Source organism: Xiphophorus maculatus, chromosome 7, assembly GCF_002775205.1.
Source record: "Xiphophorus maculatus strain JP 163 A chromosome 7, X_maculatus-5.0-male, whole genome shotgun sequence".
NCBI lineage: Eukaryota > Metazoa > Chordata > Actinopteri > Cyprinodontiformes > Poeciliidae > Xiphophorus > Xiphophorus maculatus.
This window is the reverse complement of record NC_036449.1, coordinates 5,491,112-5,505,829: the sequence shown is the minus strand read 5'-3', so window position 1 is coordinate 5,505,829 and position 14,718 is coordinate 5,491,112. Positions and strand designations below refer to the sequence as shown.

At 39.2% G+C, this 14,718-nt stretch overlaps 5 protein-coding genes across 5 annotated transcripts; all 5 read left to right on the top strand.

Moving 5' to 3' along the window:
* The first annotated feature begins 1,406 nt into the window (after window positions 1–1,406).
* LOC102221682 (olfactory receptor 13C2-like) lies at window positions 1,407–2,339 on the top strand. Its single transcript, XM_005811326.3, has one exon. The coding sequence runs from the start codon at window positions 1,419–1,421 to the stop codon at window positions 2,337–2,339; it is 921 nt and encodes a 306-aa protein (XP_005811383.1). The 5' UTR covers window positions 1,407–1,418.
* A 2,549-nt stretch (window positions 2,340–4,888) lies between these two features.
* Window positions 4,889–5,806, top strand: LOC102221947 (olfactory receptor 11A1-like). The gene has a single exon (XM_005811327.1). The coding sequence runs from the start codon at window positions 4,889–4,891 to the stop codon at window positions 5,804–5,806; it is 918 nt and encodes a 305-aa protein (XP_005811384.1).
* Window positions 5,807–7,132: 1,326 nt separating this feature from the next.
* On the top strand, window positions 7,133–8,109 carry LOC102222209 (olfactory receptor 11A1-like). The gene is made up of 2 exons (XM_005811328.2): window positions 7,133–7,145; window positions 7,184–8,109. Exons 1-2 carry the CDS (start codon window positions 7,133–7,135, stop codon window positions 8,107–8,109), a joined length of 939 nt encoding a protein of 312 aa, XP_005811385.2.
* Window positions 8,110–10,678: 2,569 nt separating this feature from the next.
* LOC102222472 (olfactory receptor 6M1-like) lies at window positions 10,679–11,599 on the top strand. Its single transcript, XM_023336593.1, has one exon. The coding sequence runs from the start codon at window positions 10,679–10,681 to the stop codon at window positions 11,597–11,599; it is 921 nt and encodes a 306-aa protein (XP_023192361.1).
* Window positions 11,600–13,046: 1,447 nt separating this feature from the next.
* Window positions 13,047–13,988, top strand: LOC102222726 (olfactory receptor 1L4-like). Its single transcript, XM_023336592.1, has one exon. It carries the CDS (start codon window positions 13,047–13,049, stop codon window positions 13,986–13,988), a length of 942 nt encoding a protein of 313 aa, XP_023192360.1.
* The last annotated feature ends 730 nt before the right edge of the window (window positions 13,989–14,718 follow it).

The window sequence follows — 14,718 nt, the reverse complement described above, 5'->3', positions numbered from 1 at the left end:
GAATGATGAAACAGTAAAACATACAAATGGGATTAAAATGATGCAATGATGTTTCAGCTTAGTATGAATTGCGAATGTTGAGAACCAGGGTTTGTTTATTAAGGCGTTTGAAAATGAGACTAAATTAGTTTGAACTCATTCAGATTGATTTGCACCAGAATATGCTGCGTGTTCAGCAGCAATAGAAATACGAAGCAAACTGAGCCTGAAATAACCTGTAGACTCTTAACGCTAAAGAACAGCAGAAACAACCCAAACAGACAGAACAGGGAGTCACACACACCGACGCCATCTTTAATCAAGATGCTCTCCTGATCTATGAAGGAGGATGTGTGAGAGAGAGAGAGAGAGACGGCGTCTCAGGGTGGATCTACTTGATGTGTCCAGGACAGGCGGCGTCACCTCATTGTGTTTGTATAAAACGTTACTTCTGTATAACATGCGGATTGAGCCATCGACAAAAACATTTCTGAGTGAAGCCAAGCGTTAAATACCATGAGGTACTTATACTATTTATGCTTAAGTTTAAACTCTGATTCAAACTGGTTTTAAACAGAACGTTTACTTTTGCCTCAACGCAAATCCACATGTAGGATTTGCAACTTGGACACGTAATACAGAAACAGTTATTTAACAATATAATGAGAAGTTTTGTCCTTTTAAATCACGTTACATTCATACTGATAACCTGGTCCACAGAGGGCAGCCTCTGTGTCGATGTGGCTTTTGGTGAAACTGAGTGTGACGCACCCAGCCTGCGCCAAACATCAGTGATTTTCCAATATGGCACAGGAAAAATGTGTCATAATGATATTGTGTTTTTAAATCTGATGGTTCTCAAATTGATCTGTGAACTATTTTTTAGACTCTGGACAAAATTTGTTGTAAATGTTAACGGTGCCATTAAAATAAAGATATTTTAACTTTTAGTCACTTTTGACTTGAAAACACATTTGAACCCTTTGTTTCAAGAAACAAAGTGTTTCTTATTTCTTAAAAGCAAAGGCTGGAAAGGTTTCAGTCTTTGCGGTGCTTAGGCTGAGACAAAATGCAGACACAAACTTTAGATATGACATAATTTAGCACAATGGTTAACCGTACACAGGTGTTGACGGGGGCTAAAGGCCTTTTGACGTTGAGTTTCAAAGAAATAATTTTTTGTGAATAGTTTTCCCAGTGCTGTCATTGGTGTTGTTGCATAATGCCGCAGTGCATGTCAGATGAATCCGAAGCCTCCAGAGGTGAGATCTTTGGAGGGAAATGCCGTCCGATAAAAACACAGCTTCCCACTGGCGCAGAGAGTTCGCTTTGTAAACTGCGCAGAGAGTAAGATGCGAACTGTGCCAATAAATAAATGCAAGACGACTGCAGTGTTTTCCTGAGAACATCCATGGATGATCATTTGAACGTACACGTTTATGGATGAGTTAAACGGTACCCACATAACCCTTCGTGGATATGTCGAAATGGAGAAATACAGATATCTGTATTTCACAGTTATGTTTTTAGTTTACGTCGTGATAGTTTGCAGCAACTCCACCGTCGTGTACTTGATCTGGACTCACAAAAACCTCCACGAGCCGATGTACGTTTTCATCGGTGCTTTATTGTTTAACTGTGTTATTTACAGCTCCACTTTTTACCCGAAGCTTTTGACCGACTTCCTCTCTGATCAACAGGTCATACCGTATTCTGGTTGTGTCTTTCAGTTTTTCATGTTTTATTCTGTAGGTGGATCAGAGTTCTTACTGCTGGCGGTCATGGCTTTTGATAGATACGTGTCGATATGTAAACCTCTGAGATATCCAGCCATCATGAGGAAAACTACGGTGAAATGTCTCCTGGTTTCTGCTTGGCTCTTCCCTCCGTGTCAACTTGCCGTCCAAGCAGTGCTGTGTGTCAAAGCGAAGATATGCAACCTTAATTTGGAGGGAATATTTTGCAACAACGCTATTTACACAGTTCACTGTGTTAGATCAAGGACAGTTACTATAATTGGGGTTGTTATTTTATTAAATGTCGCAGTGCTCCCGATGCTTTTCACAGTTTTCACATATGCAAAGATTTTCATAATGGCTTATCAAAGTAACAAAACATTTCAGAGAAAGGCGGCTAAGACCTGCGTACCACACTTGTTGGTTTTGATCAGCTTTTCATATCTGTGTGTGTATGATGTAATCGTAGCTCGAGTGGAGGCAGATCTTCCAAAGGCTGCACGCTTCGTGATGACGCTGCAGTTGTTTCTGTATCATCCGCTGCTTAATCCCATAATATACGGGCTCAAGATGAAGGAAATTTCTAAGCTTCTGAGGAGGTTGTTTTGTTCTACCAAAGTCTAGCTGGACATGTGCTTTTATTTAATTGTTTTCACATTCTCACCAATGTAAAGTTTGGTTTAAATTTGTAATTGGAGAATATTGCATTAAGGCAGTGGTTCCCAAAGTGTGGGGCGCGGGCCCTAAGGGGGCGCAGGAAGCGGTATGGATGAAAAAAAAACACAAAACAAAGAAACAGTTACACAAAAGTGTTTCACTGTAAAGATGGTTTGTAGTTTGTTTTGTTGCAACCTGAAGTGTGAAATAAACTTCAGTGGAGTTTGAAAACAAAATATGTGTACGTGTTTATGTCTGGTTGATGTGTGTGAGCCCAGTTGATTCTTTTTTTCTTTTTTGGGGGGGATTTTATTGTGATCCATGGAGGGGCCCAGAAAATCTTTGGGAACCACTGGACTAAGGTCTGGAAGTAAACCGGCCCTTATGTGTCTTATTATTTTTTCTCAGTTTGTGTTTCTTTGTGTTACAGTTTGATTTTCTCCAGGTGGGATATCTGATAAGTTTACTATTGGATAATCTTCTTATGCTGTGATAAATGTTTATTATCACATTGCATGGTTATAGAGATAAATAAAGATGAACCTTAGCGCCTGTCTCTTTTTCAGACCACTCAATAAAAACTTTATTATGACAGCATAAGTAGAAATTTGGAGGCCATAGAATTCACCAGTAGGATTTTCTTTTCCAGAAATTTCCTGACATTCTTTATTCAATTAAAAACTTGCTGAAAAAAATGACTCACAGTGGTCACCGAAATACCCTAAAACTGACAAAAATAGTAATAGCTTATAGATAAATGTTTTTGAATTGTGGTTTCACAGATTCGTTTTACGTTTATAATACTATCACAGTTTGGTGATGAATTATTTATTCATTTCAGTTGGTATGGTATTAAATTTCTATTAAGGTATTTATTCAAGCATAATTCCACAGACATCAACATTTGTTAATATTCTTATACGTCTTAAATAACTGAAACTTTTCTATGATTTCATTAACTTTGGTCAATATAAAATCTTATGGCAGTTTAGAGATATTTATTGGAAAAGTATTTGTTAGGATTTGAGTTTTTCTGTGTGTTTATTTAGGTTTCTGTGGAGCATAAGTCTCTTGTTTCCCCTGATCTTCTCCCCGTCTATTTAAACCCACCTGAGTTCCTTGCTCTTTGTCAGATCTTACGTCTAATCTGTCTGGTGTGTCTTGCTGTCTTGTCTGCTGCCAGTAATTTTGTACCAGTTGCTACCATAACTTGAGCTCTTAGTCTTCCGCTCAATCTGTGCTGCCTGGATTTTGTATTTCTGACAACATAATTAAATTCATCATTTCCTTCACAGGGTCCACTGCGTCTGCCTCACCACCTCAGATGACGGTATTAAACTCAGATAAAACTTAAATGTCATTCCTCCAGTAAATATGACCACCTTGGATTTTTAAAAAAAATTACTTTTAATTTAGATCTGAATGGTATAAAATGGTGGTTACCTTTTTACCTTTTTTTTTTACAGCAAAAACTTTCAACTGGGGACATTAAAATAGAAAAACATGATTCCACGTGTAAACCTGAACATCTTGGAATAAATTTGTAATTTTTGTATGAATTATTAATTTCATTCTAAATTTTCCAAATTTAGGGAAGCACTGAACAATGGGGGTTAACATGACTTATGAAAAGTCATTACATAAAGTTACATAAGCCCTCTCCAGGACACTACCTCGACAAAAACCAGCTCCTTGTTCGACGCTTCACTTCGTCCGGAAAGTCTGGACTCGTGGTTGGTGACAAACGGTACCGGCCACCTGCTTCTTCAGAGTGGACTCTGTTAAAGTTTCACATTTTATCCAATGGCCAACGTTTGACCGTGACGTACGTCATGCCCTGGTTCAACAATGTGAAGTAAACAACCATCCTTCACTGCCAAACCAAACGGAGCAACTGTTGGTGTTATTTCAGTGTTTGGCTCACGGAGGGAACGGCTTCGTTCGCCATAAATAGTTTCATGCTCAATTCTTAAAGTGACCTTAAGTTTTAAAAAAAGGCCGAAGGCGCTTGTAAATGAAATGTATGATTATTACTCCTTACTTGCTGTCTTCTCTGAATACTGTGATCTCCTTGATAATTTTGTTTTAAATCACGATTCATTTTGGTGGCACTGCTTGGGCCTTTTTGCTGTTAAAGAGATTGATGCCTCATCTTATATTTTACTGACCAGCTACATAATATATATTTCTTTTATAGAAAATGACAAATAATTTAACAAAACACCATCTAATTTTTTAACTTGCATTAAAAAAAACGTTTTGTCATTTTAACTCATTATGTTAACACTATTTTTTTTAGTCAACATCGATCACTACTTCACATGTGGCTGGCGTTGAGTGTTAAACTTTATGACAGACGCCCTCCAGAGCTTCAAGTCCCCAACGCCGAGATCCAGCGAGAGATAAAAACCAACCCGCCGACAAACTCCTAAAGTTTCCATCCAGCTAATGACGGGAACACAACAGTTCTTCTCCTCTGGACTGAGTCTCTTCGCCTTGAAAGACGAAACACATTGATGGATGAGCTGAACGTCAGCCACGTAACTCTGACCGGGTACGTAGAGATGAGCAAATACAGATGCCTGTATTTTTCCGTCTTGTTTGCTGCGTATGTCTTGATCGTCTGCAGCAACGCTACCATCGTGTGTCTCATCTGGACTCACAAGAACCTCCACCAGCCGATGTACGTCTTCATCGCAGCGTTGCTGTTCAACTGTCTCCTCTACAGCACCACCGTTTACCCAAAGCTTTTGATCGACTTCCTGTCTGAGACGCCGGTCGTCTCCGTGTCAAGTTGTCTCCTGCAGTTTTTCCTGTTTTATTCCATCGGCGGCACAGAGTTCTGGCTGATAGCGTCTATGGCTTTCGATCGGTACGTGTCGATATGTCGACCTCTGAGGTACCCGGCCATCATGAGGAGAAGTACCGTGAAAGCGCTCCTCATTCTGGCCTGGTTGGTGCCCGCCTGTCACATTGCGCCAGAAGCGATACTGAGCGCCAAAACGCGGATGTGCCGCTCAGATTTGAGCGGAATATTTTGCAACAACGCCGTGTTCACGCTCCACTGTACAAGGCCACGTTCGCTCACTGTTCTAGGAGTCGTTGCTTTGTTAGACCTGGTCATACTCCCGATGCTTTTTACGGTTTTCACGTACACGAAGATTTTTATAACGTCTCGTCAAAGTGGGAAGTCATTTAGGAGGAAGGCTGCCGAGACCTGCGTGCCTCACCTGATGGTCTTAATCAGCTTCTCCTATTTGGCTGCATATGATGTGGCCGTAGCGCGAATGGAGACCGATCTCCCCCAAACCGCACGACTAATAATGACGATGCAGATGTTTCTGTATCACCCTTTGTTTAATCCGTTTATCTACGGGCTGAAAATGAAAGAAATCTCTAAACATTTAAAACTGTTGTGTACAACAAGAGTATAACTGCAGATGTAATTATGTCGCATGCTACAGCACCGTTTATCCAAAGCTTTAAACTGCTGGTTTAAAATTTATAATAATAATAATAATAAAGTTGTCTGATTGAATTTTATAAAAATTCACAGGAAAACATTTTATTTTTGAAATTCTTTGCTGCCTCTGATGTTGATATATTTTATGTTGTAATTAGAACAAGGTGATGTGACACCCTTTATAAGTATTTATCACTTCAGTCTTTTAAAGTTGAGTAATTTTCAGAATGGAAATGAGAGTGAGTCACAAATAGTTTTCTGCTTTTTAATAATTATGAAGAATTTAATTGCAAATAAGTTTGTGGGTTTATGACCGATTTTATGTTTTTTAGAATGTTGGTTCATATATTTTTGTGTTGCACAGGATGAGATGAACAGAGAGCGGTACCGAACATTCATTCATCAGTGAGAGGCCATGCTGTTGTCATGGCAACCTAACAAAATCAGTGTTTTCCAGTTTGTTTGTTTGTTGTTTTTTCCAAGTCAATATACTAAAATCTTACATAGAAAATACATGTTCTGTTAAAGTAAGATACATTTTGAGTTTGTGTAAAAAATTTTTTTATTATTATTTCTTTTTTTTTTGCCTCATAAAAAATCCACTTATTTGTTTTTACATATTCTGATAGACGTATGCAATACCTCAATAACTCAAATCTTAAATATTCAGTTGTTTGTTTTACTGTAGAAAAAAAAAAGTATTTTTTCTGGTGAACTTTCAAGCTTTTCATAATGTGTTTAAATACAATTTAAATAACATACGTTTCTGGCCATTTATTTTAGATCAAGTGGCTCTAAAAGAAACAGATTCACTCACTGAAATGAAATATTAAAAACAAATTCATCACATTCAGCACATTGTTTTTTTTGCAATTGGGAAATTAATGAATGCTTGCTCTCTAAATCACAAGTCATGGCAATAAAAGGCAAAACAATATTCTTGCATCCATTTTATTTTCAACATAAATGCTAATCGATTAAGGCCCCGTCTGCACAGAGATGAACACAGTATATTGTTCACTATATTTTAACTGTGGACTGATTATTAGCATATATCAAAATTTATTTTTTTTGGTCCAGCTGGGTGATATTGATCATGTGAGAGCCACAGTGATGTCACTGTTTTGTGAAAGACACTAACTAGTGAGGCAGCCCTAAAGAGACTACATCCTTGGAGGGGAAAGCTGTGTTATAAAAAACTTTCCACAGACACACACCAGCCTCATGCACCAGATTCAGGTAACGAAATAGACGCGTGTTGTGAGCTGGATATTGAAGAAGTTTGTCTCAGTTGTTCATGTACTCTGTGTGTTTACTGACTGAAGCTCAGAAGAATGTGTTAGCACAGTCATGGATAGTAAAGTAAACGTCACCTACATAACTCTGTCCGGATACGTAGATCTGAACAAATACAGATATTTTTACTTTTTTGTTATTTTCACAGTGTACATTTTGATCATTTGCAGCAATGCTACTATTTTGTATCTCATCTGGGTTCACAAAAACCTCCATGAGCCGATGTACGTCTTCATCGCAGGTTTGTTGATTAACGGTCTTCTTTACAGCACCAACATTTACCCAAAGCTTCTGGTCGACTTCTTATCTGAAGAACCGATCGTATCGTATTCGGCCTGCCTCTTACAGTTTTTCATGTTTTATTCTGTGGGCGGCTCAGAGTTCCTCCTGCTGGCAGCCATGGCCTTCGACAGGTATGTGGCGATATGCAAACCTCTGAGATACAGAAATATAATGAGAAGAAGCACGGTTAGTACGTTCCTGATTCTAGCCTGGTGTTTTCCTGCTTGCCATCTGGCCGTGCTGGCCATCCTGAGTGCCAAAGCCAAATTGTGCAGCTTTAACTTGGACGGGATCATCTGCAACAATAAGATGTACACGATTCACTGCGCCAGATCGAGAGCGCTGACCATATTTGGGGTCGTCGCTTTATTCGATTTCGCGATCCTTCCCACACTCTTCACAGTTTTTACATACGCAAAGATATTCATGGCGTCTCATCGGAGGTGCAAAGAATCCAGGAGAGCGGCTGTGCAGACCTGCGTGCCCCACCTGTTGGTCCTGACCAGCTACTTCTGTGTGATGACGTACGACGTAATTGTGGCTCGAGTGGAGGCGGATTTCTCCAGAACCGCAGGCTTTGTGATGACGATGCAGACGTTTCTGTATCACCCTCTGATAAATCCGTTCATGTACGGGTTCAAGATGAGAGAGATCAACAAACACCTGAAGACGTTGCTCTGTCCAGCCAAGGCATGACGGAAGCAGTTCTGTCTGAAATTATTTCGGCTAATGAAACGTCTCGTGCTACATCTACTGTATCAGGAAGCTGGCCATGTTTTCAAAAATAATTCAAGCATTCAAATTCCCCATAGCAGTTTCGTGTCTCATGTTAGCCTGACATGCAGGTTTTCAGGCTGTGTAATAAACAAACACTTCTGGCATCGTAGTTACTGCATCCTTTAGTGACCCAGTGTGCAAAATGCCTGAGATTGTGTTTAGTTTGTTGTTTTTTGGCGATGTGGAAGGAACAATTATATACGAGCCAATCTGCAAATGGGTCGGTTAAATGTAATAATGTATGAAGGATGTATTTAGACGTCTGGAGAAAGGACCATTGTGACACAGAGGTCTTTCCACAATTTGCCTCGTTTGGAGCCAGAAAGACTGAGAGACATTTTTCCATTGTCTGCAAACATGTATATAACCTGACCAAGAGGTTATATGTCAACGTTGAATTTGTTGACTTCATCAAAATGTCTTGCATTGTCTGCCTTTCCTTATTTGAGATTTTCTAAATCCTGTCCTCTGAGTCTGTTTATGTTCTTACTTTTGTTTGATTTAAATTTCATCACGGTTTTCTATTCATCTTGTCTTTAAAAAAATAAAAATAAAAACAGCTTGTGATCAGTGGATTAAACGAGGCCACTCTAAATATGTGTGCAGTTTGTTTATTTTAGCCTTTCTGGGGTTCTGGGGATTCACTGACATCACCGTTGCACGCCATGCTGTCGTGATGTTGGGCCCGAATGCAGAGAGGCGGAGGCAGCAGCTGAGCTTGTGGATTCTTCTTCTGCCTCCCGAAACCCACTGAAATGCTCCTTAACTTGGGAACTTCTCCAGTAGTGAAACAGTTCGAATCACAACAGATAACTGTCCGGTGCGGCTGATATCTGGAGTGCAATCTGGAATTATAGAAGAAAAAAACACCACTTGTTTAATGTCACTAACGATCGTTGAAATTGTTTATGCCGATGAGTTCATTTTGAATGTGGTGACTGCTGGTCCCTTCCTCAACACGGTTCAGGTGTTCTTTTATAACAGGGTCAAATTTTGCCGTCAGTTCAACCTCTTTCAGGAAATTGCCATTTGATGGTGAAAACGATGCTTCTGTGTGTAACTTAAGTGACAAATTTCCAAATGTTACTAGATGGTAGCAGTGAGACGGGTCAGCACAGCCCTCCACCTTATTCTCTCAGCCTCAAAAAGTGCCATCTCTTTTATTTTTTATCCTTACTGCCAACTCTTTGCTTTCATTGAATTTGGGCGTTCAAGGCTGTCGTCGTGTGACGTGAGCTGAGAGCTGGCACGTTTCCAGGCCCGAATTTGTTAGACTTCTATTTTTTTTTTTTTTTTTTTTTTAGAAAACAATTTGTAACGGAAGAAAGGAAAGGCTGTTATTGTTTTCGGAATATACAAACCAAAAATACTGGTGGTGGCAACTTCTTCCATCACCTTGGTTCCTTGGGAAAACAAAGTCAGGTGTTACTTGACTTGGCTTTCTGCGAACCAGAAGTGTGCGAATTTTCAGCTCCGGGCATTTCTACAATCGCAAAACATTTGCATCAGCACACACACGTTGTTTCGAATTTATAGAGGTAGAAAATAAAATGTAATATCATAAAAAAACAACTTTCAAACTGGCCCTACTCCCTCTCCAACGCACACACACCTGGAGGATGTAGATGTAAATTGGCCTTCGTCCTCAGGATGGGACAACATGCGTAGAGACACATTTGTGGGTGAGGACGAGGACAGTTCCTGTCCCTCAGGCTCCAAGTCCACTGCTTGGAGGATGGCTCCTCATCCTGGCCTGTGCCAGCTGGTGCACAAAATATCTCAGACGTGACCCTGAATTAGCATCAGAATACCAAACATAAAAACTCTGATGCACCATGAATCAAACATGGTGTCATCAAACATTCATAATTCTGCCCCTCATGTTATCGGCTAGAGAGGGAAGTCTGGGTGTCTCTGCTAACCCCATGGACGGACAGACGGACGGACTCCTTTAAAATAGTTTTATTCTTTCTGATCTTTACAGAGATGCTTGACCTGTTTAGTGTAGAGTAGTAAGAGAGGAATTCATATTTACAGGTAATTATTTACACTTTCAGCATAATTTACACATCAGATAATTAATTGTATTTGTAGAATACTGTGGTTTGTGTATTGCTGCCATTGAGCATGTACAGTTATAGACTGCGTCTTCGTAACAATCACTCTGTCTTCTTTATCGTACTTTGTGTGAAATGCAATATTTGCAATACCACCATGTGTATTAATGGTTGTGTAATGATACTGTATGATACAACAGAAAGAACAGTGGGACCTTCAGAGATTACAGCCTTCAGAGGGGAGGGGAAGGTCTTATAAAAAACAGTCACTCAGCAAACTCTCTACAGTTTTGTACATTCTGCTGATCATAACACACAAAATTCGACTGCAGGCAATGACATGTACTGAGAATGGTAAAACTATTATGTGATAAAACTGTTTAAACTGAATTTACCTGTCTGGAGAATTTCAGTCGGCTGTAGAAAATATCATGGAAGACCAGATCAACATTTCCTACATAACTCTGTCTGGGTATGTAGATCTGAACAAATACAGATATTTTTACTTCTTCATTGTACTCACTGTGTACATCTTAACAGTCTGCAGCAATGCTACTATTTTGTATCTCATCTGGATTCACAAAAACCTCCATGAGCCGATGTACATCTTCATCGCAGCTTTGCTGTTTAACGGTCTTCTTTACAGCACCAACATTTACCCAAAGCTTTTGACTGACTTCTTATCTGAAAAACCGATCATATCGTATTCAGCTTGTCTTTTGCAGTTTTTTATGTTTTACTCTTTTGGTTTTGCAGAGTTCCTCCTGCTAGCAGCCATGGCCTTCGACAGATATGTGGCGATATGTAAACCTCTGAGATACAGAAAAATTATGAGAAACAGTCATGTGAATGTTTTCCTGCTTCTAGCTTGGTCTCTACCTGCTTGTTATCTTGCAGTGTTAACAATCCTTAGCTCTAAAGCTACATTGTGTAAATTGAACTTGGAAGGAATATTTTGCAACAACACTATTTACTCCCTTCAGTGTGTGAGATCAACAACAATCACTGCAGTGGGCATTGTAGCTTTATTACATGTTGTAGTGCTTCCTATGCTCTTCACAAGCTTCACGTACGCAAACATATTTAGAATATCTTACCGCAGCTCTAAGCAATCCAGGAAAACAACAGTAGAGACCTGCGTGCCTCACCTGCTGGTTCTGACCAGCTACTTCTGTTTGATGACGTACGATGTGGTTATAGCCCGAGTGCAGTCCGATTTCCCCAAAACTGCACGATTCATAATGATGATGCAGATATCTCTGTATCACCCTTTGTTGAACCCGTTCATATACGGTTTCAAAATGAGGGAAATTAACAAACATCTGAGGAGATTGTTCAGCTCACTGATTTAGTGATTTTTTTATTTTATTTTATTTTATTTTGAGCATTTCGATTGCGACCGATCGTTACTGTGCAGCAGCAGGACGGAATCGTGTCGTCATATAAGGACAACAACTTTGCTTCCCAACTCCAAGTCATCGTGACAAGACAACCAAGTCTTGAATGTCCACTGAAACCAGCAGGAGTGCTTGTGGATTGTTGGAGCAGTTCATTCACTGGACTGTTTAAAACATAACCTGCCTAAACCAGCGTCTCGTTTGACACGAGCTCCATTTACCTGTTTTTTTGTAGTTACAGAGTTTCACTGCGTTCCACTTCGGGAACCCAGTTTGGTGCCTTTCCTGATGATTGTGTGTGATGCTGTGTTATTGAAAATAAATACTCTAAGGGAAGATATGTTTGGGAGAGATTAATCATGCAAATGTCTGATTATTTGACTGGTTGATAGCCAGTAAAAAAATAAATTTAAAAAAAGCTAAAGTCTAGACTGGACTTTCTTTTCTTAATGGGACATTTCCTCATGATCAGTAAAGAAAAAAACTTGATTATGCTACATTTTTAAATATCTTTGACTGTGGTGACTGTATTTTTGCTGCTTCCTCTGCACATACAGTACAGACCAAAAGTTTGGACACAACTGTGTGTCCAAACTTTTGGTCTGTACTGTATGTGACCTCTGTGACCTTATACGTGCGTTTGTTGTACGGTGTACTTCAAAAACTGGATGAGACACCTGTAGATAACTTTGTGAAAACTTATACTTAATAAACTGCTTTCCTATTTAAACATGCTTTTATTAATACTTTCAAACACTTGCTGGGATTTCAAGCTGGCTTCTCTCTGCTGCGCTGCTGGAAACACTCCAACCTGACTTTGTTGCACAGATTCTGACCGAAATTGAGGGAAATAAAGTCTTAATCATATTCTATTAGTGTAAAATGATATTTTATTTCAAAGTCTGTTCTGGGATTGTACGACTCAGAAGCTGTAAAGACAAACTGTCTTAAGTAAAGATCATATTCTGCTCATTTTTATAACCAGCATTCGTTTAATTTCAACTTTATGTTGAACTTAAAGCCTTGATCGTCTCATCTAAGCTTTGCTATGAAGATGTATTTGTCAAAAGTCTGAACCAGAAAGTAGGAAGCAGTAAAAAATAACTTTCCCAAACACACATGTACATAAAACTCCTTGATGGTGTCTGATGACGTGGTGATGGATAACTACGCCCAGAGCAGGGTTCAGACATCGTCTTGGTGATCTCCACGCTTCAGAGGGGAGGGCAGGATCCGATCAAATAAAACATTCCACAGACTCAGATACGTATTCATAGCTTCTGCTGGTCACAGCAAAATCGACTGGAGATAATTACTTGTACTGTGAATCGGACGTTGATCAAACTGTGTAACATTTGAACTGAACCTGTCTGGAGAATTGCAGTCAGCTGTAGAAAATATCATGGAAGACCAGATCAACATTTCCTACATAACTCTGTCTGGGTATGTAGATCTGAACAAATACAGATATTTTTACTTCTTCATTGTACTCACTGTGTACATCTTAACAGTCTGCAGCAATGCTACTATTTTGTATCTTATCTGGATTCACAAAAACCTCCATGAGCCGATGTACATCTTCATCGCAGCTTTGCTGTTTAACGGTCTTCTTTGCAGCACCAACATTTACCCAAAGCTTTTGATTGACTTCTTATCTGAAAAACCGATCATATCGTATTCAGCTTGTCTTTTGCAGTTTTTTATGTTTTACTCTTTTGGTTTTGCAGAGTTCCTCCTGCTAGCAGCCATGGCCTTCGACAGATATGTGGCGATATGTAAACCTCTGAGATACAGAAAAATTATGAGAAAAAGTCATGTGAATGTTTTCCTGCTTCTAGCTTGGTCTCTACCTGCTTGTTATTTTGCAGTGCAAATAACACTGAGCTCTAAAGCTAAATTATGTACATTGAACTTGGAAGGAATATTTTGCAACAACACTATTTACTCCCTTCAGTGTGTGAGATCAACAACAATCACTGCACTGGGCATTGTAGCTTTATTACATGTTGTAGTGCTTCCTATGCTCTTCACAAGCTTCACGTACGCAAACATATTTAGAATATCTTACCGCAGCTCTAAGCAATCCAGGAAAACAACAGTAGAGACCTGCGTTCCTCACCTGCTGGTTCTGACCAGCTACTTCTGTTTGATGACGTACGATGTGGTTATAGCCCGAGTGCAGTCCGATTTCCCCAAAACTGCACGATTCATAATGATGATGCAGATATCTCTGTATCACCCTTTGTTGAACCCGTTCATATACGGTTTCAAAATGAGGGAAATTAACAAACATCTGAGGAGATTGTTCAGCTCAGCCAAAAAGGCGCCAGCAGTAATTCAGTGATTTTATTTTGTAACTGCTCTCAAATCCCTTTCTTGTGTCTCATTTGGTTTTCAAAGTGTCACGATGACTAAAATGATTCTGGATTCCATTTAAACCACATTTGTTGTTTCAACTATTTGACTGCAAGCAATCAAAATTGTATTACTGCACTTAATACAACATGAAAAAGTTATTTCATCATTACTCCAGTACAAGACTGACTGACCATATTGTGTATCCACCTACGCCTGAAAATGATTTTTATGCTATATATTTAAAATATCCTTGATAAGGGTGAAATTATGTACATGTGCGCTGCTTGCTTCCTCCTCACTTCATTGTTGAGATTCTGCTTGGCTTCTTCAGGGTTTATAGACACATTTGTTGTACTGTGTAGTTTAGAATCTGAAGGAAACAACAACATGGGCATATAATTTTGTTTAAACGTTTACTTAATAAACTGCTTTCATATTTAAGTATGCGTTTAGTTCTTTCAAACACTTGCTGTGTTTTCAAGTTGGCTTCTCTTTGGTGGTGGAAACACTCAAAAATTGACTTTGTTACACAGACCTTATTCTGACCAAGACTTGGAGAAAAATAGTCTTAATCATTCCATTCTTACACTGAAAAAAATGAACTTTGGGGGTTATTACATTAACAAAAGAATATCATGTACTTTTAACACAACAATTTTATGTTTGAAACGGAAACGTGATAAAATCATGTTGCATAAGCAAGAAATTCAACAACT